Source organism: Dermacentor silvarum, chromosome 3 (assembly GCF_013339745.2).
Source record: "Dermacentor silvarum isolate Dsil-2018 chromosome 3, BIME_Dsil_1.4, whole genome shotgun sequence".
Taxonomy (NCBI): Eukaryota; Metazoa; Arthropoda; class Arachnida; order Ixodida; family Ixodidae; genus Dermacentor; species Dermacentor silvarum.
This window is the reverse complement of record NC_051156.1, coordinates 225117673-225145366: the sequence shown is the minus strand read 5'-3', so window position 1 is coordinate 225145366 and position 27694 is coordinate 225117673. Positions and strand designations below refer to the sequence as shown.

Here is a 27694-nt window from a genome sequence, read left to right as displayed (position 1 = left end):
TAGTGTCAAACTAGCAGACGAAAAACGAGCACAGATGGCAGATAGACAGTGTGTTGGCATGCGTCACAAGTCTGCGCACTCACATCATCATCGCTGTTTACAAGCATGCCTCTTACATCACAGGGCCCGAAGTGCTCTTCGAAAGCGCAACCTGCTTGTGAGATACGAGCAAATAACTAAACAATCTTCATGCACTGGAGCAAATGAGTTTCTACAGCATGATTACTAGGTCAATACCTACTGATTAAGTGCAAAAAAACAGAACCCAAAGAATTTTGTGTCAGTACCCCCCCTTTAAGATTCATTTCTTTTTCAACACACATCTGCTCTTATGGCAGCATGCACACAGCAGTAGAAAATGAACTTGCAGAACTGTCAAAATAAGGTGCACTATAGAGTAATGACAATCAATGCTGTATGATAAAAAGGCAAATAATTCAGCCTTAGCAACAGTTTGGAGCATATTACGCCACTAGAAAAATTAGGAGGGGGGGGGGGGGGGCAATAGCACTTTTCTTTTTTAGGATTATCCTGAGTACACACCTTTCCAGGAATACATACATGCTTTATAAATGAGGATTTAAGTTTATGTGTAGTACACATGCAGCAACAAACTTGGAACAGAAGAGACTGACAAGAGACACATTGTTTTCAGATCACAGTGACCTTTTCAGCAATTTCACCTGCTTCAGGAACTTGTCTGAAGTTGTCCTGTGTTGTCCTTTCAACATCGAAAGGTTTGTAAACAGAAGGCTCAGAGACTGACAAATGAAACTTTTTGCAAACAGAACTTGTTTTTCATAAAGCCCGATGCAATATTCATAGAATCGTAAATCAAGCCCCAAATTCGTAAACTTTCGAAAAATTCAGGAGAGTTGGCAAGCATGCATTAAGTACAATGCATAGAGCAATGGTAGAAATTTTACTGGTCCCTCACCTGAGGTAGCACCACAATGTTGTCTTCCGTATGGAGTAGAGACTGACGATATGATATGATCTTTGGCCAAGCATTAGTGTCATCTAATAATGCATTGTTCTGAGGAAAATAAAATGAGAACGTCTTTCAATACACAACAAAAATAATATGGCGCAAGCAATACATTCTCTCTAGTTGCATACGTAAGTTAATAAGAAACAATGAAAAACAGCATGTTTAATAGAACAGGTTTATGCTTCTGTGAGCGTTCATAGCAGAAACTGCAAATGACTCATGACATAACATCTCAATAACACCAGTGCTACAAAGACAGGCAGCAAGGCAACTCTTGGAACATGACAAAGCCCCCCCCCCCCCCCCCCCCGATTTATGCGAAAACTTTAATCCTTTGTTGCATGCTGTCCATTATAGTGCACAAATTTCTGCAATTTTGGAGCAAGTTTAGCGCTTCCAAGAAGCTCTTGTGCATAGTGTCAACTTCAGTGGACAAGAGAAGTTTTCTATAGCTGACCTAGAAGGTGCCCACCAACGACCATTTTTACCCAACTCTGCTTCACAGATAGCATCCTGTTGATTGCGTGAAAAGAAAAGCGTAGTGCTGCACAGGACGGGCTCTGCGGCAATGGTGGCTACGAGATGGCACCAAAGTAGTGAGCATCATCATCTGTATGGAAACAAAGCACTCCATGAGCGAAGGTCTGTCTGCGACGGCTGCTGTGTACCACGCCCACGCACTGCCTCTCGCGATTAGCGAGGCAGTCGCGCCACACTTTGCTCCGCTTGCAACGTGCCGCATGAGACAGTTTTTCCGCACCAGTTAATATACCGCAAAATGAAAACATGTACTGACCCTTCTCGCAGAGCAGTTTGTCCTAGAGAAACGAGATGGCGCTTTCGGTGGCGCGCCGTACGTCGCCTCAGCGACGGCACACGAATGCGAAACCATTACCGCTTCTACCTTGCTTCTGTGCGATCAGCTGTCGGAAATGCAATTGAATTTTCGCTAACCCACTGTGCTCTAACCATGCTGAATTGAATCATGTGGATTGAACACGTGTGCAGTAGTTGGCTACAAAAATAGTGACTGGCATATTAAGGAATGTAATGAATATGTGTGGCCAAGTTCGCGGACCGCTGCTGCAACTGTCCATACATGTTTCCTGCACTTCAAGATGTATGGCTTTCTTCAAGGATACAGACATTTGGTCATCCGCCAGCGTTGCATCGCTAACCTTCAAAGAAAGGGCTTCAGCCCCGGAACGTCGGCACGTCATTACGTCGGCAGTACGTCGTTAAACAATCATAAAGGAAATGGTGCCACTTCCTTTCATAGTAGGTTTCGCACACAGTATCTACACACATCTACAGCAACTGGCACAGAAACTTATGCCCACTTTTTCGCCAACGTGTCAAAAATAAATGAATGGGCACACACTTGAATATATGTGCACTATATACGCACAATATATGACGGTACTACACCGATAGCACATGAATGGTCAAAGCTGAATGTTTCGTGACGGTCCGCAAGAGTAAGCGAGTTACTCGCAATAATACGTATTTGCTACAAGGTATTACAATGTACAGAACAGCTAAATTTCAAGCCTTGTGCACAGAAAGAACAAATCTAACAGAACTGAGCACACCCACGAGCAATTAGGCAGAAAATAATCAGATAGTGACTGCATCGAGGAACTTTACCGAGTCAGAAACAGGACAAGCCGCTGCTTCAAAAATTTTGCCAAATAAAGAACGAAGAGCAATACACGCTAATCCTGATTCAATGCCCACGGGATAGCCGCGAAAAGGGTGAATAGAGCTGCGCTCAAATTTCACATCAAGGAGTATCGTAATCGTTGATGAATTTTTTTCTGGCAAAAATAACATACAGCAGAAATTTGTAAAATGTAGGTTGGCAAGTGCAAAGTGACATATATCTGCGAAATGCAAGGCATCACAGGCAGTAGCCAGGGGGAGGTTTGGACACCTGCAAGCAATTTGGACACCCCCCCCTGCACGCGAGAATACATTTTCCAGGCTTAGGGTCGCTCTTCCGTTGCGAACCGTGGTAAAGGCACCATATCTTAACAAAGAGTTTGTGCTCTGGACAGACGCATCCAACACAAGTTTAGGCGCAGTTTTACTGCAGCAATACAATGGCATGCTGCACCCAGTCTCCTATGCTAGTCGGCAACTTCTCCCACGAGAGACACTGTACTCTGCGACTGAACGCGAGTGTCTGGCACTCATATGGTCAATAGGAAAATTCCACATATTTTTGTATGAAACCTTTCTCATCGTGCAGAGGGACCATCATCTGTTGCAGTATCTTTCGCAAGCTAAACATTTAAATAGCAGGGTACTTCGTTGGAGCTTGGCCTGGCAAGAATACTCCTTCCGTATAGAACACATCAACAGATCTGCAAATGTTGGTGCCGACTAATTTTTAAAAGGGGGGGGGGGGGGGGCTTTTGTGATAGGCGCGCAATGTCGCACTTGTGTTGTGAGACCTTATCCGACGATTGCAACACATACCCAAGAGGAGACAAGCTGCAGCCCGAGGGAAATAAAAACAGGTGGCGCCAAACTGAAAAGGGAGCAAAGAATGGAAACAAAAAGGACAATGGAGATTTACAAGAATGAGAAGAAATAAATTAGAAGGGAAAATCTGTACGATAACACAAAGGGCAGTGCCTTGCTATTTGAGGCTCGAGCCGGTTGCCTAAGGACCAAAACATACTGGAGCAAATATTCGGAACTAGATGAGGCATGTGTATGCTGCAGTAAAGATCCAGAGACCATTCAGCACATTCTAATGGAATGCAACGGGATCCACCCAGCGATAACTGTAGGTAACGTGCAACTCCCAGAAGCGCTTGGGTTTAAAGTGGAAGGAAACATCAACAGATCAGCCGTAGAGATAAGCAAGAGACGATTAGAGTACTGGTGGAAAAAAAGCAGAGAAAAGATGGATACGACCTGATCACTTAAAATCATAGGTAGCGGTGCAAGGTAAATTTTTGAAAAAGAAAAATAATAATGAGAGGTATACAAAAATGCTAGATAAAGAACATGTATAGTATACCAGATTAAATCAAGTAGGCTAGGTGACGATTTGTCGCCGCCCCATTTCAAAAGAGATGCCAATAATCATCATCATCATCAGCAGCAGCAGCAGTAAAGGAAGAGGAAAGCGCGAGGCACGGGCGGAGATGAGCGTGCGCTGCAGGGCTTGGAAGGCTGGCAACTAAGAGGCGATGCCGGTTCATGAAGCGGCGGCAGTGCATCCCTAGACAGAGCAAGGAGGCAGCACTGCTGTTCGAAGGAACTAGACTGTTCGGGGGACGTTCATGGACGACGGTCTACGATCGAGCGGTGCCTTTGTGCTACAAAAAGGTGACTTCGTGCTCTGCTTGCGAGCTCCACGCTGCACACAACTGCAAAATTTGGCTCAGATGTTCACAGCAGCGTATGGTATCGACAGACTGTGTTTTTTCACCAAACCAAAAGGGGCAGTTGAGGACCCCTCGAATGAACTAATTTGAAAATTTATTGCAGTAGAACACTCCTTAAAGGGCATGTAACAACTCCCAGTATATAAGATTTGCTATGTGGCCTGGCGAGGGGTCCTTTAAGCTTCATCCTAACACCAAATGGCTTCCTAATCTCTAAAGCACAGCAAAAAAAAAAGAGTTTTGACTAAACATTCATGCCATAGCGGATGCAGCTTCATCTTCAGTCAAAGGTTGAAATGCAAGAGAAGTACCTGGTTCAGACTGAAAGGAATGTGTTCCAATCCTGACAGCAAGGTGGCAAGCAGGTCCAAGTACTGCATAAACAGAGAGAGATATTATACAGCAATGAAAGAGCGCTTAATTCAACACGTAACATGTAGATAGTTTAATGCAAAATGTTAATTAATAATAATGTTAGTATTATAGTACATGTCAGTCTGCATGGGGCTTCCAAGAGGGTAGAGAACAAATTTTTCAGCAGTTGTACAAGAACCGATTCCACATTCACATAGTGATGAGGCCTATCAGCATGTTACAACACTCCAATCCATGCAAGCCCCCCCCCCCCCCCCCCCCCTCCATGCAAGGTTTGTCCTGTTTCTACCATCTTACTTGTGGATCTCGAAGGAGAGAGTTCGATGAGTAGCCCTTGCGCAACAGCCGCAAATTCTGGCGGAAGGACAGCATATAGCTCTCCAAGAGACCCCCATTCAGGCTAGCCAAGAGCCAAGCACGGCCATATCCTAGATCTGTGGACACTGCCGACAAGGAAGCAATTTCTTGCTGGGCTGCAGGGTGCGTGAACTTGCGCACCCATGGCCAATAGCCCCACTGAGGCTCTTGCAAACTGGGCAGAAAAAAGATATAGCACTTGTAGGATACAAAAGGCAAAATCTTGCTGCAAATCATTGAACAAACCTTCCAAGAAAACAGACACAAAAGAACAGCTTAAATAGCCCAAATGAGTGAAGGGCGTCAGTTTTTACCCATAGAGAAGCACTCTGTCAAGGTGTTCGCATAACCAGCAAGCTTCTGGAGAGTCTTCTGTCAAACCATTGGTGCCAGCAGGCTCTGCGACATTCTGCACCTACAATCAGACAAACAAATTGTCACAAAGCCAAACGCACTAAAATACTTTTCAATGTATGTCGTGCTATCGTGAAGTAAGCTACATATGCGGAACTAAGTTACAAAACCATATTTATTGAAATGAAAGCCTGTGTTTTTATTGGTGTAAGGCTATCGTTGCAAACTCTTTACAATAGTCGAACACCCCAGTGTGATACCGCTAAAGTAACTTTAGCTGATCTCTCTAGAACCGTTTTGGGTTAAAGAAATCTATAAACGCGCTTGTTCGCTCAGCTGAGTTACTAAATGACGAAGACGCTGTCTACTGTTTGGTAAACACCACACGTCAAGTTGTCAAGCGCATACCTGCTTTATAGCCTCTTGAAGCGCTGTCAGGAGACTGTTTTTTGCGTCGTGGTCGGAAGAGCCGAGCTGCTTAACATCGAAAACAGGAACGATCCCAAATCGCGACATGGCGCCTAAGCGATCATTTGACTGCAAACACTGCGGTCAACATTTGCCAAGTGAACAACATAAGTGACACACCAAAGCAACCGCTCGACTGACAACACTTTCACATGTACAACACCTTTCGGGCGTTTGGAAGCTACTCTCTCTCTCTAGGCAAAACACGGCGCAAGGCTCACCAACTGAACATCAATCGAAGAACTATCCGCACCACTTTCTGTGATGGTTCCGCTCGAGCCACGCTCGTACATTATATGACAGTCGTTATCTGAGCTAACAGGCGACTCGCTGGCCTCAGGAGCGTTCGAGTGGTACATTTATAGCTTCACGGTAGTTTTATCTACAAGTCCTAAAGTGCTCACAGCCGATTTTAAGTGTCTACGCTTACTTTCCTTCCCGCATGTCACACAACAAAACAAAACTTGCTTTCCGAAACGACCATCCCCCTGCCGACGGCTCGCGCAAGCTCTGCTCATAAAATTACTTGATAGCTGAACAATTTACCCAACTGCAAACAACCAACGTAAAACTAAGCATTAGTTACTAACAATTATTTATAAATAAAATAACTAAAGTTGTATTTTTTTGTGCATCTTTATTCACGAGGTTTGGCTCTCACAAAGCCACAGACAAGCTAGCCAAGCCACAGCCGAGAGAGTTAAAAAAACATTTCAAATGTTGCGCTTGTGCGCCAGACTTCTCGTAGACAGCTGAACTTTCTACAGCACGTAGTACCAAAGGACCAAAGTTACACAGCCGCTTATCCGAGAAGCACCTTTAAGCACGTGCTAATGGTACAACGTTTGAGACGTAATGGACTCAGCGGCATTATATTTCTTTTTCTTCTAATTTGTGGAAACGTGCAATGGGAATCTATGTGACGGTAAACTTGGACATCGAGCCGCTAACAGCCGAGCTTTTTTTCCCGCTCGGTCTTCCCGCTGGAAGCTCCATCGACCTGATAGTTACTCCTCCGTCCCAACCAAAGGTGGACGACCGCAAAAGCTCGTTTTCCTTGTGTCACGCCTTTGTGTGCGGTAGGAAGGTTCCCATTGCCAGGAACAACTTCGACAAGAGTTTTGAGGCTGCTTCCGTTCCAAAGGGTCTGTGCGTCCGCTCGCCCCTAGTCAACGGACAGCGCATATGTCAGTTAAAAAATGTACATAAGGGGGCATCGGAACGACCGTGTCCACCATCAGCTGCTGCATCGACCAAATCGGCAGCGAGCGTGACAATACCACAAACGACGTTAGCGCCCGCTGACAGTCTTGACACGGTCGTCGCAGACGACCCTGAAGAGTGCAAAAAAGCCCTCGATGACATCATAAAGGCTGGAGAGCCTGAGACCAAAACAGTATTTGTGTGTACCGAGTGTCCCCACCGCACTTTCGACAAGGAAGAGGCGGTGGAGCATTGCAAGTCACATCTCGCTTCCAGCGGCACAGCGGACGCCGCGAGTACGGCAAAGGCCGTGCCAAGGTTTCCGACGAAGCGCGGAAGGCCTCCCAAAAAGAGGTTTCACTGCAATACATGCACCAAGTCGTTTCCCTCAAAACAATCTCTCCAGACGCACCTGCTCAACCACACAAGCCGTGGCGCAGCGGTGCCTTTAGTAACTGTGGTAAAACGTGCTAGTGAAGCGCCGCCGATGAATGAGTCGGTAAACTGTTCACAAAACCTCGTTTTAGAGACCACGTCTGATTGCCCACAACCATTATCTTCTCGTGTTCTTGAAGGATATGCTGACCCTGCGCAAAATGCATCGGTTTCAGGTGATTCCAGCATTAGCGAGGCCACTGTATTGAGGTGTTTGGGGTGTGCTGGAAGGTTTGCATCACTCTCTGATCTCGATGCCCATCGTCAGTCGGTGCATCCAGATTTACATTTCTGCCACATCTGTGGTGAAGTGTTCAGCGAGGCATTTAACCTGGAATCACATGTGTCAGAGGCTCATGGGAAAGGTATCTGCTTTTACTGTACACTCTGCTTGATGGTTTTTGTTGGCGAGGAAGCCTTCAAGGACCACAAGGCACAGTGTGGTGTTGCCTGTGCTACATCCAAACGCAAAAGACGAGAATTTATCTGCTCTCACTGTTCTTTCATCACTGATGCTTACTCCAAGTTGTGTGACCATGTGGTTGACAAGCACCCTAATGTGGCAGTGCACCAGTGCGAACATTGCCAGAAACCTTTCCTCCATAGTGCCATGCTTGAGCATCACTGCAAAACGGTTCACGAAAAGACAGATGAACAAACAGCCAGAGAGAAAGTTAATGACAAGAACTCAACGACACGTCTCTATCCATGCACTTTCTGTGACCGTGTGTTTAGAAGCCACCGTGGCATCCAGGCACACACAAACGTTCACAAGAACCTCCGCCCATACGAGTGCCGCAAATGCGGTGCCTCACTGACATCAATGACTAACCTTAAAGCACACATGGTCTGTATTCATGGCAACCCTGGTGACAATGCAAAGTGCCCTCATTGCCCTAAGGTCAGTTATATTTTCTGCTTGCCTGATTTTTCATTACAGTGCCCTAGTGTTACTGCCCATCAGCTGCACAAAATTTTTTCAAATTGAGTTACCAACTGACATAATCCTGGGCACATTTTACAAGTAGTTTCCCCATTGCCTAATCAATAAATTTTGCATATGTCAATAAGTATAGGGGCCCCCACATAGCTGAGCATACTTCAAACATTGATTGCTTTTATGTATTCATTAGCAATATTTCTTCTTTGTCTAAAAAATTTGACTGTGTAAGTCAATGAAATGTGTAAGTCAACAGTACCTTCTTATGCATTGCATGTAGAGTAGAATATTTCTCAGACTGTGGCAGTAGTGTGGTTCTTTTAGAAAGCGACTGAAGGAATGGGTGAACAGCTAGCTTTTGTTGATATAATAGCAACCACCTTTCTTACCAGTCCTCTCCCAGCATTTGTCAGGGACAGCTCATCACAGATATGATACACTCTGTATTAAAGGAAAAATAAATTTGTGCTCAGAATTTAACTCTGTGTGCACTGAAAATGGCATAGAGCAGGAGATGCCCAGAAGTGATTAAGGTTACTTCATTTTTCTATTCCATGTTTTATGGCAGGCAGACGTATTCAGTGTTTCACAATGTGTTCATACCACCCCAACAGTAACTGACCCATGTGTGACCACATTTGTTTTGTGTCCATGCGAGAGTTTCCATTCTGGATTTAGTGTGGAATAACAATTTAGCCAAATATTCTGTGAATGCAAGATCTCATGCCGAATGCATGCTGACCTATCGCCGTTGTGTTAAAAGCCAACTGCAACAAAATATTGAAACACATGAAAAGCCTAGTTTCAGATAGTGTAAATACAGTATTTCTTTCGTGCAAAATTTTATGTTTCGAATACAAGTGGATGTGTAACAAAGAGCTTGTAAAAAGCATTTTTGATACCGAAACTGAGAAAAAAAAAGTGTCGCCACACCACTCGCTGAAAGTGACAAGATACCAAGAACCTGCACAACTTTTCAGCAGGACCTCTGAAATTTGGCAGCACCCACAGCATGCTGACATTCTCGGTGGTGATGTGCTGGGATTTGCGTCATCTGCTTATGTACTATTTAAAGGCTGCTGTTAAGGACATTAGACAATTACTGCAGCTTTGCCATGATTGCTCCACTAGTATATATAATGTATAACTCATTGCTAACCAATTTAACCAAACCAACCAAGACAGGTATACAGGAAGATAGAGACTTAAAATGATCAATGCTGGTCGAACAAGGGTTGACAAAGACAAGTCCACTTGTCGAAACATTGACTGCAGAGACATTCCCTGAGGTTGAATAGTTTAGCCAAAGGGGTATTTCATTGCAGTTGTCCTTTAAAGCAGGATTGCTTTTGCTCTGCTCAGGTATTCAAGCTAAAGCGGTCGCTGAACATACACGTACGGGCCATCCACAGCCAGGAAGGCCGTCGGCAGTGTGAACTCTGTGGCAAGTGGTTGGCCACTGAGCGCAAGTTGCAACGTCACATAGCCCTGACACATTATGGTGATGCTGTCAACGACCAGGATGGTACCTTTTCCCTGCTGCGCCCTCTCAAGTGCGACCACTGTGACTTCAAGAGCTTTAGCTACCCACGGCTCGCAAGGCATAGGTGTGTTTTGATAGGAACATGCTGCTGTGTTGATGTTTCATTAATGAAATACTATATTTCAGTGTTAAAGAAAATACATGCACAAAAAGAGAAGGACATGGGACAGGCAGTGACTTGCATGTTAGTCTGCATGTTCTTTTGCTCTTAAACTTTATAACAGTTTTTTTTTTTTCAATGCCTATGGCTTATGTGCCTCTCTTCTTGCTTTATTTTTACACTGAAACCTAGCATTTTGTGTAGTGTGTTCTTATGCACGTCCTTCACTGTGAGTGCAGTGTGTGTTGCATAAAATACAAAATACTTGGCACACACGGTACAAAAACAGTCATAAACCATGTCAGACTTTGCGTAACCATCGGAAATTTCGTATAGTGTGCGCTTTATGCCTTGAGCACAAAACAGTGCTGTTGGTGGGGAGCTGGAACTCTGTGCTCCATTACAGCTGATGTATTCAGCAGCACTCAATATGCACAGTGCACACTGGCGCCGATCAAGTTCATCTTTGACACGTGCTGCACAGGACTGTAAGAAATTACACATCACACACTATCTCAAATACAGTTGGCATCCCCCCCCCCCCCCCCCAAAAAAAAAAAAAAGCTTATGCATATCCAACACACATGCTGGAATCTGTGTGACGGAAAGCTTTTGTGAAGTGAATGTGATGCATACGATTGTCTTTATGCACTGCTCAGGTCACAACTTTAATCTCATGCAGTGTTTCCGTTTATGCACTACATCACTCTAAAGTTATTCCGAAATGCAAACACTAAATTTGATGGGTGCAAAGTGTGAGATGTCAACTCAGCAATATCACAAGTAAAAAGGTGACGTATGATGCTTGTCGATGGAGAAATGGCTAGAAGAAATGCACGCACAGAGAAGCAAGGCACATATCTAAATACTGTCGCGTGGTAGTGACGGTCAAAAACACAGCAGCAAACTGTGAATGACAAAACAAACTCTTTATTGGGCGAACCTGTGCCCACAAAAGCAAATCACAATCAAAGCACAATGATAGTGGCGAACACAGTCGACGATCGTTGAAAAATCTGACCTGCCGGTCAAGCGAGTCGGCTTTTATACATGAGTCATCGAAGGTTCCAGAGGTGCACACAATTCACGCCACACATGCAATCAGATTACACAAGCTTCAGTTACAGTACATTTAAGGTTGCACTTACAACAGTACAACAGGAGTGAACTTAGTCGTAATGCTTTATCGGTCAACATTCAGTGCTAGGTACACAACCTGCTCAGGCCCTGTCCTTTCTGCATGTTATACAGACATTGCTGCCCCTCTAATGCTATAATGAGTCATGTCATTCCCTTTTATTTCATGGCCTTGAAAATGCTGCATTGCGCATTAGGCTCAGTATAAGACCTTGCAATATTAGTGATGCCAGTCCATGTAGTATAGGTTGATCAAGACGAGTATCTAACATATTTGCTAACTTCATGCAGAAACATGCCCATCATCAGCTTATGGGCCACATGTAAGTTGGCATCCTAAAAAAACTTCAAGATTCTTTATGTTAAATTTATCAGTGTACTACACTGAGGACTGGCATAACGTAGTGATGTATGTGGTTGTTAATGTTTTACTGTGAAAAACTGCATGAAGGTTTAACACTGAGGGCAAGAAACAGACATGCAGTCTCCTGTGTTCACACTGTTTTTCACAAAGAGCCATGCACCAACCAGCACCAGTAACAACAATCCTTCGTTCCCCCCCCCCCCCCCCCCCCACACACACATATCTCCTATAGGCAAAAAAGAAAGAATAGATTGGCGGTATGCCAAAAGGGCTTTACAAGTATACAAGTACTTGTATACAAGTATACAAGAACTTTACAAGTATAGCAGAGAGTGATCATGTGGTGAAGCTTGGAGAGTCAATAATACTTATTTATTTACTTATTCTTTTTTTTTTTTTAAGAAGAATCAGTCTGTATTAGAAAAATGTTTGCTGCCGGACTTTTGTTTTCTATTTTCATTCCAAGTTAGGACACCCTAGTTGTTACACCTAAGCATTGCCTATAGCACTGGAATTAAAATTGTACAATGTTCTATCATCCTTGTCATATTTATGCGTATTTACTTAATAGCCTTTATGCACAGCTACATGAAACTAACCATTGAATAACCTGGCACAAAAGGCTACATAATTTTTTTTTAGGACCTAAAGAAAGCATGACCACGTTGAGATGTAAGAAGTGGTTCTTTTTTTTTTTTTTAATTACCAAAGAGTGAGCACGTTAACATGTGCTCACTTAGCCCATAAGCAGGTCTTGTCTAAACTGGCACTCTTGTGGCCTGTGCTGTGTGCCCATCTGCAGCATTTCTTGTGTTTTTCTTTTAGGAAAGGTTGCAGTTTTAGTCATCTGTTCCGAAAGTCCTGCCTCTTATCATTGACTGTATTGTGTCCCATAAATCCATTTTAATAATGTGCAAAATCAAAGTAGTTTCATATTTCTCACCACGTCTTGATTTATTTTCTTTGTCACGCAGGGTGACACACACAGGAGTGTACCCGCATCAGTGTCCCGAGTGCAACAAGCAGTTTGTGTTCCGTGACCAGATGACACGGCATGTGCAAACTGTGCACCGCAAGGTACGACTCACCTGTCCACAGTGTCCACGCCTGTTCTTCTCTGAGAAGCTCTTTCAACAGCACCTTGATGTCCATCGGTTGGGACAAGGTTTCCCTTGCACGTACGTCTGCTCAAGCTTTAATTAAGCAACGCACGAATTCTGTCTCTGTGTTGCAAGCTGCATACCATCTCTTGCCAATGCACACTTTCTACATCTTGTGCTCTTACTTTTGTCTTTCCCAAGAAGGTACCTGTTGTGCGGACTTCTGCATGTTACAGAAAAAAAGTAACCGATTATGTTTGCAATTATACTACTTTCATAAATGTAATTGATTGTAGTTACCGATTACTGCCTCACGAAAATAATTGAAACAATTAGTAAAAAGTAATTGATTACTTTAACATTCCTTTCCTCCCTACATTTTTTAAAATTGCACGAATACAGCAAATAAAAGGGCTGTGTTGTAATGTACCAACACCTATCATACAAGATTGTGCTTACTCAATGCCGCAATGCTCGGCTCTGGGTCCTCTGTGAAACGCAGTACTTCATTGTTGCTGGGGCTAGGGGAAGGTACTCCTGATAGGGCCAGTGAAAAATTGGGAAATCATTAATAGGTGACTGCCTGGCATCAATGTCTGAAGTGGCCATCGCTACGGAGACATAGAAGCAGCGTTTATATTTGTCAGCCAGTGTCTGGTGGACATTGGTAGACACTCCTCCTGGCTGGTACCACACTCGTTAGCTATTTGGCCAATTAGATGGCTAATTAACAGAATCCAGCAAACATCCACATTCCTTAAAGAACTGGCCAAATGTGTAGTGTAATTTAATAGAAAGCTGCATATTATTCCACCCTAAAAATATTGTTTGTGTGTTAAAATCATAAAAATATGTGTATATGAGTCACATATACAGTAGAACCTCGTTGATATTGACACGTGTACTTGTTTAGCCTAAGATCAGGTTCTTGGTGTCAGTATTTAGTAAAGGTGAATCAAATTCACAAATACTAATTCACAGTTAGTAACATATTACTCCAAGTCACGTCGGCATTTGTAAGAAACGTTAGATGATGTATAAATGGTTGCTCGCCATGGTTACTCGTCTTTTTGTGAATACTGAGATGTGTATGAGTTAAAGCAGAGTACGTGCTTGTCATCGCTGCTAAGCCAGGTTTCTGATACACATATTATTGTGAAGGTGTTGGTTAGTGTTGAAAAGAAGTTCTGATAGTCATTGAAATTTTGCGAAGACTTCAGGCATTTAAGTGAATAATGGAATGGAAATCGCACAATAGAAAGTTGTTCAGTGCAGGTGTTGACAGTTAAGCAGCCGTGATTGATGGTAATGAAGTTTAGGGTCAGATTATAAGTTAGCTGAACACAGAAAGGTCAGATTCATCAGCAACATGATAAACACGCCTCTCATTTGTCTTTCTGGTATTGATTTGTCAATTATCAGTCCACAAGTGCTTCCAGTTATTAGCTTTTTTCAAGGCCAGTGGTTGTTAATAAATATTGGTCTGTTGCTGTCAGACATTCCGATGTCACTTAGGCAAAGCCTTGCCTTTTTTGCCTTGCCACTGAACTCATTCTTCTTAGTTCATGAGCAAGATCGAGCAATAATGTTCTTTTTGCCCTTTGGTAGAAACACAATGAACAACATCGAGATCAGAAGACATCACAGGGAATCCAATTTTTTACTGCCAATTGTCTTCATGACAAAAAGTCATTCAATCAGTCGATCGGAGTCATTAAGAAGCCTCGATTCCAGCACTTCAATTCTTTTTGCGAGCTCAGCACAAGTAGGCATATTGCACTGTTCTAAACGATATAAAAACACTAGAAAATAATGTTATACAGAGATAGGATAGTAGCATAAAAAGATACAGCTTGTGGCAGCAGCGACAGTAACCGTATGACAGAGGTAAAGACAGATTCTGTCACAACTAACCTGTACAAGCACAAAGGAATGCATCAGCCAGTGTGCGTTGCACTACTGCCACTGCTGCCAAGAATAGTCAACAGTAGGTGAAGGCTGCCTTTAAGTAGAGATTCCAGGACAAGTCAGCACCACCTAGTGATGATCTTGCTTAAGATATGTTCATAAAAATTCCCCATATCTGTGTAATTCATTCTTAAATTTCTGCCTTGTCTTGATGAAACTTGCTAATGTGCCATGCAGACCAACTGATAGTACTATGCAGCATACCGCTATGGGGAAGGATAAAATGGGTTGCACCGAACCGGCTCGCGAATCATTATAAATTTGTATTGCTCCAAACTAAAACTGAACCGGAACAAAATTGAATCACCTTGAACCCAAACCGAACAGGTAATTTTTTTTTTTTTTTTTTTTTTTTACGACCTGTTTTTCAGGCCTTAAAGCTAATACATTGCAGGGCAGTTGTCTGTTTAGAACATGGCTTAGTTTCACTGCTTGTTTTCCCTGTGCAGCATGTGCAACAACTTCTACGACACTAAGGCTGCGTTGGACCATCACAGCCAAAGCCATGAAGCAAGCCTCCCTTATCAGTGTGAGCTGTGCCAGCAGCGGTTCAAGTTCTCACAGGTAGTGGTGACTCATTACACTAAGGTTGAGCTCTCACAGTAGCAGCTCTATACCTATAAAGAGCAGGTTTTCATAATTCTCTCGGTGCCATGCAAGTATATATAATGCGGGGTGCGCACAGGTCCTTGAAACCATTGAAACCCCTCGAAATTGAAAAGTATGTTTTGAAGGCCCTTTAAAGTCCTGGAATTATTTATTTGCCTTGAAGCTCTTGAACGTCTTGAGTAATGAATTATAAGTCGATTATGTGACCCCGTTTCTATGAAAGATCAGTCTGGAGCTGGCAAACATCCCGCTCTAGAAACAATGGTACCGTCTAACCCACTTATATTATATAGTACTGGTTTTAACAATATATTGGATATAACAATGGGAATCTGAGGCACTGTAATCTTGTGTGTGCATTCTATGATAAAATAAACCGCTTACTACAGTGTTCCCATGTTGGGTTATCAGTTATAACAATTAAATCTAGTTACTGAGTGTGTGCGCCAAAAGGAAAAAGAATGCAAAATCCTTGCAAAAAAATTTTTTGAATGCCAGCTGCTGCATTTGCCTGCATAGCATAAACCTTTGCTGCACCTGCCTTTGTGCCGCGCACCCCGTGCAGCACACCTCCATTATAGTTGCACCCTCCCTCCTGTCTCCTTTCCACTCCTTTGACGTCGAGGCAGTCCACTCGCGTTTTTGGAGAGTGGAAGGGAGAGAGGCGCACAAGGCCAACGATGCAGCAAATTTGTGCCGTGCATCCAGCACGGCACAAAGACGGGTGTGCTGGCTCACTTTTATTTTTTCCAGAATTTAGCGTTTCTTTTCTTTCTTTTTTTTTTTAATTGATCTGATTATGAGGCACGCCGTAGTGGGAGACTCCGGAAATTTGGACCACCTAGAGTTCTTTAACGTGCACCTAAATCAAAGTACACGGGTGTTTTCGCATTTCGCCCCCATCTAAATGCGGCCACCGTGGCCGGGATTCGAACCCACGACCTCGTGCTCAGCAGCCCAACATCATAGCCACTGAGCAACCACGGCGGGTGTTTCTTTTCTTCTAGGCACAGAAAACAGGTAGCTAAATTTAATTGCTATAGTACATTAATGCCACATGAGAACATTGTATATAGTAAGTGGTTTATTTTACCATCGAAAACACAAAAGTTCTCGGTGCCAGGGCTGCTCATTGTTACATCCGAGTATTGTTAAAACTGATAATGCTAAGTAGGTTCAACTGTACTTTCTTCTAATTAAAATGTTATTATGTTTGTCACCTCAGCTTTTTTCATGCAACATGATTATAACAGTTATCAGGTATAACAATGGAATTTTCTTGACACTTTAATAATCTGATCATTGGTTTGACTGCATAAAAATATAAAGCCAACACGAATGTACACAAACTTCGTAGAGCAACTTCTACAGTGAGCGAGAGACACCGGCGCTTCATGCTGCTTTGAGACAACCGGCATCTGTGGATTGCCAGCGTGAATTGGAAGATCATCTCCCTATCTGATCGCTTGGCGTGGAAACTAAAACATAAAAGTGCATGCTCGTGGACGGCAAACCCAATGCAACATCTAAGCATCAATCGTTGCAAAATGTTTGGATCAGCCACCACCATCATTCTCACGCATTTGAATTCTAGCAGAATTGAAATCACTATGCTATGTTTACGCTAGTCACCTTTATAAGGCTGATGGTGTTACTCAACACAGCGATCAATGCGGTTGGTAAACCAGCATGACACATATAAGCATTACGCTTCGGCATTGCCTTTTTCCTCTGTAAAGCAGTAATGATATCTAAAGGGAAACGCATAAAAATAATCCAGCGGTTATTTGTGATGACACGGTTTCTGCAAGACAGGTGAGTGCATTGTAGAGGACGGGACGAACAAAACAGAAACAAAAACGGTTCTCGTCCTCTTCTTTCGCGAGAAAAACCTTAAAAGAAAGTGCTAAAGCCGCAATAAGACCTGGCATGGCCATGCCGCATGCTTGGACCATGCGCTATATAGACCAAACAGATCTATCACCTCGCATCTATCACTGCTTCGGATGTTCACGCAGTCCGCAGAAGTTCACTCGACGTCTCGACAAGTTTGATTCACACTGTACAGTTTGCTTAACAAAAACTATTTTATTCACTGGTGGAAACCTCATCCAACAATGGGGTAGTCGCGCAATGGATCGCACAATAATTTGAACCCCTGTCATAGTAAACAGCACAACTTATTCTGTAGCACAACAGTATACTATACCCACGCTGTTCGGATCGTCATGTTTCGGAACTACTCATTACTGCTATACCATAGCTTAGAACTACAGTGGGAATGCTGCAGTAAAGTCAAATTATTCAAACGAATTTTCAGAAACAGAAATTGACCTCCGAGGCTGATTGTAGGCTCAAATCAACGCGCGTGCGCACATCGGGCTGGGTGCTCCGTCCGCCTCAACACCAGCAGAAACTCCAGCTACGCTGACTTAAACCCCTTCAGTACATCTCACAGAACCGTTTCCCATGTAGAAGACGCCACGTCATACCAAATAGACCGCGTGATGCGAAAACAACCACCAGAAACTGCCGCTGAGCGTATACCTGGCATACAACACGGAGCGCTCGCCCAAGCCAGCATGCCGACTGCCCATAGATGGCGCCACTGCGTATGCAATATGGCGACACTCATGAAAAAAACTATATATATATAGCGTGTTTTACACATTGTTATAGTAAGGAATTGCTACATGGGATGCCATTCTACATCCTTGAAAAAGCTTTGATAAAGCCTTGAAAGTCCTTGAATTTTCGGTCTCTGAAACCTGCACAACCACTGGCAAATCCAGAGGCCTCCCTCCCCAGATCTAGAGATATGCTGGTGTTTCTGCACTGACAAAATTGAGGGTGCAGTGAGTGCCCCTTCCCCCCCAAAGCTTTCTTTCTTAGGAACCCACATTAGGTTTTCTTTGTAGCTTCAGGCTGCTTTCGTGTGGATAAAATTTCTCCCGTTCTTCCTCAGTGCCATATGTGGGATGTAGCATCTGGTACCTCAGGTTCATATTTCCCAATTTTTCAGGGGCTTTCAATTCATCGGAGGTTTCGGCATAGCAAGGAGGCAAAGTCATCGAGCCAGTGGAAGAGTGGAGACCACACGTGGCGCCACAGCTGTGACGTCTGCCACATTCGCTTCAAGTACCAGAGCAGCCTAGCTGCACACAGACTAAACCGGCACGCAGATGCTGAGCGGCTCACTTGCACCTACTGCAGCCGCAATTTCAACTCGCAGAGTGTTCTGGCTCTGCATATTCGCTCACACACAGGCGAGAAACCACACGTGTGCCCACACTGCAGCAAGGCATTCAGCATACCACACAATCTCAAGAACCACGTTATCACACAGCACACCAAGGAATTCAAGTTCTTCTGTCCACTTTGCTCTAAAGGAGCAGTCAGCCAAATCAAACTGCGGCAGCACCTGCTTCAGTCGCACAAAGCTGTGAATGACTCCTCAAGTAAGTACAGGAGAACAGTGAAGCAGACAGTTACGGATATGCCTGATATTGATGGCCTTCCCATGTCCCAAGTAGCTGTTGAAGATGCAGCCTCCATTTTGTCACAGATCATTATGTGAACTTAAAGCCAGTTTGTAACTATAGTTTTACAGTGTTCACATAACGAATTGACTTTTAGGACACTTTTCATTAAGAGTAATTGAAGCATCACATAGGTAATATGTTGCTTGAGTGCTCTTCATGCCTCTTGCATAAGTATGAAGAACTTGCTACATTGAGAAATGGTCTGGTAGCATTGTAAGATGATGAAAGGCATAGCCATTAGTATATATGTATAAATTAAGAAGCGAGCAACGTGAAAGACTATTGCAATGTTTGCAGTAATGATGACTTCCAATTGCCAACGGCATGTAAGAACACATTGTGTGGAACTTCTTTTCGAATAAGAGTATTTAGTTCTTGCAGCACAAGTGACAATTAAAGTTCTCAGTAGTACTTCATATGCCTATTGACCTGCTTCGCGGCGATCCCGTGGTCGCTGCTATGTTTGATCACATTGTTACGTGTCCACTGCTTGCCTCAGATGCCTCCGTAGCCTCCGTGTTTACAATGGATGTACATGACGCCCGGTGGGGCTCAGGAAACCCATTTTTCGGGAGGTGTTATAGACGCTGACTGAGTGGACAACACGAAGCTTTGGCCACGGCTCCAGAAAACATGCAGAAGCGCTTTCGGAACTAATTAAGCGACGTCCAAATGACGCGAGCAGCGTATATGGTGCTCGCTCTAAAGCGGGGCTATATTCGAGGTGTGTTCAAAAAGAAACCAAACTTTTGCTATAACACCTTTACTGCTTATGGTACAACATTTTAAGTGCTGTCCCCTTCAAAGTGTAGTCCCCTCTACTGGCAATGCACTCTTCCCATATTTTCAAATATGGGAAGGTGGAAAACCACCTTGAAAGGACGACGTCCTTTCAAGGTGGTTTTCAGCTTGGGGAATAGAAAAACGTCTGCTGGGGCTAGGTCCGGAGAATATGGTGGGTGGGGCACAACAGGAGTGTGGTGTTTCACGAAGTAGTTGCGGACAAGGAGCGATGCGTGAGCCGGGGCGTTGTCATGATGCAACATCCAAGCCTGATTTTCCCACAATTCAGGCCTCTTAGTGCGCACAGAATCTCTCAGACGTGCTAGGATTCCCTGGTAAACTTCTTTGCTTACCGTCTGACCATGTGGCACAAATTCCTGATGGACAATGCCTTTGCAGTCAAAAAACACAACCAACATCACCTTCATTTTTGACCGACTCATGCATGCTTTTTTTGGATGAGGAGAACCTTTGGCCTTCCACTGCGATGACTGCACTTTCGTTTCAACATCATAGCCATAAACCCATGTCTCATCGCCTGTTATGATGTCCTTAAGAAAGTTTTCATCGTCATTGGCAGCGGCGAGCAGTTCCTGGCTGATTTCAACACGGGTCTGCTTCTATTTGTCAGTCAACAAACGCTGCATGAATTTTGCAATGACATGATCCTACGCTGATACCCACTTCGTCAGCGTCTTCTCGAGCAGTCAAACGACGATTTCCACGAATCACAGTTCGAACTCTCTGAACATGGTCATCATCTGTGGATGTGGAAGGTCGTCCAGGCTGGGGATCGCCACCGACTGACATTCTTCCGTCTTCAAAACGCTTGAACCAATCATAGCACTGCATGCGACTGATACAGTTCTCCCCGTATGCTTGGCTAAGCAACTGAAATGTCTCTGTGAAAGTTTTCCCAAGTTTGTAGCAGAACTTCACACACACACACACACACGCTGTTCTTCCAATTCCTTCATTGTCACTTTGGCACCAATCTGAAGATTGGGAACACTGTAGTAACTGCCGCTACATGCGCTTAGTAGCCGCAGCGCACTCCCTCTGCCAGTTGGCGCGCTATTTCAAAAGTTCAGTTTCTATTTGAACACACCTCATATGTATTCCAAGCTATCCAAACTTTCCATCCATGAATTGAATCAGGATTAGCGTGTCTTGTTCTTCGTTCTTTATTTGGCAAATATTTTGAAGCAGCGGCTTGTCATGATTCGTGTAAAATTTCTCGGTGCGATCACCATCTGATAATATTTTGCCTAATCGCTCGCCAGTGTGCTCAGTTCAGTTAGATTTGTTCTTGTTGTGCATAAGGCTTGAAACATAGCTGTGCTGTACCTTGTAGCAAAGATCTATTATCGCTAGTAACTCCCTTACTCTTGTGGACCATCACGAAACATTCAGCTTTGACCATTCGTCCGCTATCGGTGTAGTACCGTCATTTATTGTGCGTATATAGTGCGGATGTATTCAAGTGTGCGCCCATTCACTTATTCTTGACACGTTGACGAAAGAGTGGGCATAAGTTTCTGTGCCAGTTGGGGGTAAAGGTGTGTAGATACAGTGTGCGAAACCTACTATATGACAGGAAGCGGCGCTACTCCCTTTATCATTGTTTAACGAGCGGTACTCACTCTTGCTGACGTACCTGAGCTGAAGCCCTTTCTTTGAAGGTTAGCGATACAATGCTGGCGGATGAGCAAATTTCTGTATCCTCGAGGAAAGCCGCACATCTCGAAGTGCCAGAAACGTGTCCGCGAACTTGGCCACACATATTCATTACATTCCTTAATATGCCAGTCATTATTTTTGCAGCCAACTACTGCACAAGTCTTTAATCCACATGATTCAATCCAACATGATTGGAGCACAGTGCATTAGCGAAAACTCAATTGTATTTCGGACAGCTGATAACACAGAAGCGAGGTAGAAGTGGTAATGGTTTTCTATTCGTGCGTGGTCGCTGAGGAGACGTACGGTGCGCCCCCAAAAGCACCATCTCGTTTCTCTAGAACAAACTGCTCCGCAAAAAGGGTCAAAAGTGTATGCATGTAATAACATGCATTGAAGAGACGTTCATGTAAGTGTTGGTGCTATGAGCCAGTAAATATTTGGTATACAAATGCACTTTATTGTGCCCCTCCCCCCATCTCACTCTCTGTTTTTATCTATCTCTTTTTATATGATCTTCATTTAGGTCCCACCATGCTTTTATAGCTTCGTTATGTGCATATAAAGATGGGCACACATAGTGGAACTTATCGCATACAGCATATCCCTTTCAGGTGCGATTAGTTATGTCCACTGAAAATTTACCTTCAGCACATTTCTTGCATCTTTAGAATCATTAAAAGCGTACAGCTGTAGAACAGGCTACACATTTTCAATTCTTCAGTGAGTTTTGCCAAGTTTACAGAATGTGGACTTCATGCAAGAACTTCTTACAGGAATGTTAGATATGGAAACATCCACTCTTTCATGACTTTCACACTTGAACAGAGCCTATCCAGCCACTTTAAAAATATGCCTGATGTTAAACATTGGAAAAACAGTGAAAGAAATGAACCTGCCACATGGCGTCATACTGACACCTTGAGCAAACATACAGCTGTCTGCTTTCCAACTCATTTTACTAAAGCAATTCATGCATATTCAAACTTGCAGCACATGTCAAATCAGAAGTGTTTTATTATGTATGCGATATGTCTTGAATACCATTGTTTTCATCAGTGCTTTTGCTTTTGATGCACTCTCTTGGCACGCACAGTTGTGTATGCCTGAAGGGGTTATATGCTCCATTTCAAGGAAATAGACACTAAGGCAATGAAAAAGTCAGTCATGCAGATGCACCTGGCACTACACACACAAAAAATATTTACACCCTTTTGGGCTTCTTTCGTGCCCTAATGATGATAATCCTCAATCTTTCATACACTTCCATTATTTAACACTCTACACTCGCTACGTTTCTGTCTGGGCTTATCTTGTCCCTAAACAATAATCATCATTTTTGTTGCGTGAATTTACTTTCTTTAATGCTATGCTCCTGGTACTTACAAGTCATGAAAGGAATACATGTATCAGCATCACATAGCATTCCTGACAGAGTTATGGGTGTGCAGCACTAAAGAGAGGAAGTGCATGCAATATAGATTACAAATATTGTTTGGGACAAGGTAAGCACCAAAGGGTGCATATTTTTGTTTGAGTGAGCACTCTAACATTTTACACCCTTTAGGGTTTAATTTTTTCACAATGATCATTATCAACACTGTGTGCATTTCCTTTCTTATTTTTCTGTCGGGAACTGCACAGAAGACATAACTTAGGAGTAAAAGACATAGTGCAAAAAGATGAGGACAAATACAAAGTGCACAGGACAGGTGCTAAACACAAAACTAACATTGCAGAAGACCCGATACATATTCCTGTATTTTTTACATACTACTGGCCATTGAAACTGATGGCTGTTGACTTGAGGTAAAACATAAGTACAGCAAGGAAGTTGCCGCCGATTACCCCTGTGATGTTTTGCAATGGGACTTCACTATTCTTGTTTACCATGTCACACATAGCACGACAGTTTGCAGTGATTTATGAAATAGAATAGCTCCTCTGTGTCAATTGAAAAGCTTGTGGGCTATTCATTGTTCCCTCTTTGAGTCCCTTGATGATATTGAAATAGCTGCTAATGACGAACGGCTTTTCAATCTTTTAGGAACTTTGAAGCTGTTGTAAGTAACATACACTGAAGCCTTGCCATGAACCTTTCTCCATAACTATCATTCTCAACGGACAGTCTGGCCTGTGTGTCATTCCTCTGAAGAAGGCTTCCAAGGAACTTGCTGCTGCCTTTTATGAAGCGTGTCCAAGCTCAAGTCCTTCATTAGCCTGGTTGCCGTACTTTTTTGAAGCTTAGTTGGTTGGCACTTGTGTGCTTGAAGCTTTTTTTTTTTTTTTTTTTTTTTTTTTTTTGTAACGGCTAGGGCTTCTTCCTCAAACTTTCCTTGGGGCATGACGATGATCCCTGCTTGTCCCACAATAATAATCCTAATCAAAATTTTGTGCACTTGCTTTATTTAGCTCATTGCACTCATTACTTTCCTGCTGCATAAACGCTACAGCATGCCGAGACGCACATAAGAATGAAATGTACCAGGCACACAGCATTACAAAATGGATAAAAATTTGTGCAAGCAGATACACAAGATAAACTTTAAAGGGCATCATTTTTTAGGCTGAATTCTGTGAGGAAGGCTTGTTCTAAATGGTGTAATAAAACATACACAAAAAAAAAAGTTTAGACCTCTTCAGGTGTATCTTGTTCACAAACATTAATAATCAGCTGCTTTCCTTGCATTTCTTGATAACTCTGCACTCGTCACTTTCCTGTCACGAATGCTGTGTCATGCTGATGATGCATGCTGTGTCATGCTATGCCACTAATGCATGCCGTTATTGGCATATAGTTTTTTTTTACTAAAAAACCCTATGATTTGTGACCTGAAAGTACCAGGCATGCAGCATTAAAGAAAGAAAAGACACGCAAGACTGATGATGATTATCGTTTGGGGACAAGATAAGCCTCACAGTGTGCAGACTTTTCTTGGAGTGTATTTACACATACGTAGTGTCCCTGCATACAGGAACACGTATGTACCTAAACTATAAATTAAAACACGAACAGGAAATACCTGATCAGAATGCTTGGTACACGAAATTACCGTATTGCCACGAGTAGAATGTGAGGTTTTTTTTTTCCAAAATTATGGCCTCAGAACACACCTCGCATTATTCAAGTTAATGACATGAACATAGTGCTTTTTCTCGCACTCTATCTGGGGCTTGGAAGTCTTGGAAGTCACGCAGTGGACCACAACAGAGCACGTGAAAGGCCATGTTCGATTGTGTCATGGGCATTTCTGAAGTGCTGCTTATCCAAAAACCTAGGTGGCATGGAGGACAACGCCATTCTCGCCAACAGTGACATAAGCGTCAGCAGTGACAATGAGTAAATTGTGCATGCACTCGTCTTTTCACTGTACTTTGTGACGACAGTTCGCAGTAACAATGAAGAAAGCGCCCTGCAGCCATACACTTTTATGTGTTGTTTACTGTTTCTTTGAAGCATCACTTCATGTAATAATCGTAATATGTTATATATTTTCTTTTTCTGAGAGGCAAAACTCCCACCTCGCATTATATTCTAGGACGCGTTATATACGTACAAATATGGTACATGAAAGTGCGATGCATAATTGCTCTGTAGCCACTTATTACTAAGCATTGAGTAGTCATATGTGAACCCTTGCATGCACTCACGTGCAGGAGTTCTTGCATATCTGCTTTGCAAAGCACACCTTCGAGTGCCGACTCACACTTGTGAAAATTCAGTTACAAAGTAAGTTGCAATTACAAATGCAATGCAACATGGAAATGGAACAACGCATTGTGCACTGGAGTAGATTCAAAATTGTCTGCATTTAAGGGTATTTCAGATTTTGTATACGCAAACGGGTTTGGGTGCCCAAAGGGCCCTTTGCATTTGCAAAACGCTGACGTGCCTGGCTTGCATTCTTTTGTACTCCTTTAGGTTTTTTTTTTTTTTGCATACCTCTTTGCATTCTTTTGTAAGCTAGCTGGTTTGCATCCCTTAACTTTGCCTATGCAAAATCTAAAACTCTATATGTATACACTCAAAGAAAAGTTTGCACCCTTTGGGGCTCATCCATGTTGTCCCCAAACAATAATCGCGCTTCTCTTCTTCAAACACTGGCAGTGCTGCCAACGCTTCCAGTACTTTTTGGCCACGAACACATGCTTGTATCGGCGTGACACTGCTGACAGCAGTATTGAAAGGAGGTGTACGCAAGATGGCAATTGTTTGGCGACAAGATAAGTCCGCAAGGTTTTTAAAAATGTTGGTGCTTTCCTGCATGAAAGTGCATTGTCACGGCATTGTCCGCTCGTCCTTCAGGATGCCAACATTGCCCCCTGAATTTTAAAAAATGATAATTATATTCTGGGATTTTATGTGCCAGAAACATGATTTGATTATAGTGAGACACTCCTGATTGCTTTTGACCACCTGGGGTTCTTCTCGTGTACCAAATTGTACATGAGCATTTTTGCATTTCGCCCATATTGAAATACGGCTGCTGTGGCCGGAAATCAAACCCGCGACCTCTTATATAAAGCTTTCATTGCATGGCCTTGCTAATCTGAGCGCGCCTACTCTCAGCTTTTCGTAATTTTCAGTACATAGCAGGCTTTCTTTCGATGTTGTATACATTTCTGGTGCTGCTTTTCTCATAAATATCCAGAATCATATCAATGCTTTTATTTTTATCTCTGATGCCCCCCCCCCCCCTCCAAAAAAAAATTGAAATAAATCTGTCTCCCCCTGAAACGGCATAGGGGATTTTTTTTTATGTCGCCATGAATATCCTGAATAAGCTGGTACGTATACAGAAGCGAGAGTCAATACATCGCGGCTGTATACGCGTGTGGCGAAGCCAGCTTTCTGGACTCTGAATGTGCAGGTGCTTTTGGAGCCCTAAAGTACGAATGCCAGTTCCAGAGTGCCAGAGTTCCAAGTTTAGTAAGGCTGAACAATAGCGCTCTTTTACTGTTCTCATCCTTTAACGCAGTTAGGTCATAGGCGCAGTTCTGCGTTTTGGTGCCTCGCAAAAACAGCAAAAGAAAGAGGCGAGGAACTCGCGGGTAGGGCGTAGGCAGCGTAGGACGCCTGAATGCGCACCTCCTCCCCAGCTAGCGGCGGGCGAGGAGGCTAAAAACGTTAGAGGCGGCACGACTCTACTGTCGCCACCTTTTGCCTGATAGCTGAAGTAATGTTATTTTCGTAGATAAACATATTTTCAAATTTTTTGTGCGTTACGTGAACAAAAACTCTACACACAAATGTTAGTAACAAAACATTTAACCGAGCACGGCGCGCTCTAGAGGGCGTCTTTTTATTCTTGCTGCTCTGGTGGTAAACATTTTGCCACGTGACCTCGGAGAGCCAATGCCGGCACAGTGTTCACGTGCTCGCCAAGTGATCGGTAAATCAGTGGTGCTGTGAGATGCGTGCCCGCAGCCCTGTAAAAATTTTCAGTAGTGTGTTCAGGAGCAGCGTCGAGTGTTGTTGTGTGCGGCTTGATGTGTTCTGGATGGGATGTCTCAATACGATGCCATAATACACCTCTTGGCTGGAGGGTAAGTTGCGCACAGAAGCGAGCTGTTACCGTCGACGTAATTCCAAGTCAATCGTGCTGCGGCTGCCGTAATGCGACTCCGAACGGCAAGCAACGTCGCAGCTCGCTCTGACGTGCTCTCGTGATATTCCGGTGAGGTCTCGCTGGAAAGCCTTCTACATTATAGATCTTAACTACTAAGCCATGGACTCTCACGGTGGTGAGAGTGGACCCGGGAGCTTCATTCCATGTTCAGCTATTTCTAGAACCTGGCTTTTCGTAGTACTCGCAAACGTGCTGCCTGTGTCGTCGTGCGTTACCGCATCGTGACCGTGTGCGTCGGACAGCTGCGCATTTTTAGTTATTCCACGTAATAAATGAACCAAGTCTTCCGACAAAACTGCAGCGTTAAGGCAAGACCTAGATCGCAGCAATACATTGTGCATAGCCCTTTGTCTGGCATGTTTTAACTTGCCTTAATGATCTGTTGAGGCGATTTCGTGTTCTCTTCCCGTGCTGCTGAATTGGATTCCAAGGAGTTGTGTTCTGGCAGATCGTTAGGCAGCTGGTAGCATGTGGGACGCGTTGTTGTTGTTTGGGAATGCCGCACGGCGTGCGGACGCGGTGTCGGTCACGTTCGCACAGACGGAGCAGTTCATGCGTTAACGGGCTCCGCGATTGTTCGTGTTTTCATCGCAACTTTAGATAAATCGTGTTTTTAGTCGCTAAACATTTATACATCTCACGTTTGTTTACAGTATTCGCACCTAACAGTTGTAGCATTATTTTGCCCGACCTCACAAGAGGTGGCTGCACTTG

The 27694-nt window shown here is 43.5% G+C and overlaps 3 protein-coding genes across 4 annotated transcripts in view; 2 read left to right on the top strand and 1 right to left on the bottom strand.

The window, feature by feature from the left end:
• The window catches only part of LOC119446803 (pleckstrin homology domain-containing family M member 2), a 41470-nt gene extending 35042 nt beyond the window's left edge, over positions 1 to 6428 (bottom strand). For both annotated transcript variants that reach the window (XM_037711363.2, XM_049664389.1), the window contains exons 1-5: positions 5887 to 6428; positions 5439 to 5539; positions 5065 to 5299; positions 4704 to 4766; positions 938 to 1036 (exon numbers count right to left, since the gene is read on the bottom strand). In XM_037711363.2, the coding sequence (XP_037567291.1) occupies positions 938 to 1036; positions 4704 to 4766; positions 5065 to 5299; positions 5439 to 5539; positions 5887 to 5994 (606 nt within the window). In that variant the 5' untranslated portion in view covers positions 5995 to 6428. The remainder of the gene's footprint in view (positions 1 to 937; positions 1037 to 4703; positions 4767 to 5064; positions 5300 to 5438; positions 5540 to 5886) is intronic.
• Positions 6429 to 6673: 245 nt separating this feature from the next.
• LOC119446802 (zinc finger protein 208-like) lies at positions 6674 to 19303 on the top strand. Its single transcript, XM_037711360.2, has 5 exons — positions 6674 to 8485; positions 9887 to 10131; positions 12643 to 12846; positions 15186 to 15300; positions 18368 to 19303. The coding sequence occupies exons 1-5, from the start codon at positions 6854 to 6856 to the stop codon at positions 18920 to 18922; spliced, it is 2751 nt and encodes a 916-aa protein (XP_037567288.1). The 5' UTR covers positions 6674 to 6853; the 3' UTR covers positions 18923 to 19303.
• Positions 19304 to 26731: 7428 nt separating this feature from the next.
• The window catches only part of LOC119446800 (solute carrier family 25 member 36-A), a 39471-nt gene continuing 38508 nt past the window's right edge, over positions 26732 to 27694 (top strand). The window contains exon 1 of the mRNA XM_037711356.2: positions 26732 to 26897. Coding sequence (XP_037567284.1) covers positions 26857 to 26897 — 41 coding nt within the window. The 5' untranslated portion in view covers positions 26732 to 26856. The remainder of the gene's footprint in view (positions 26898 to 27694) is intronic.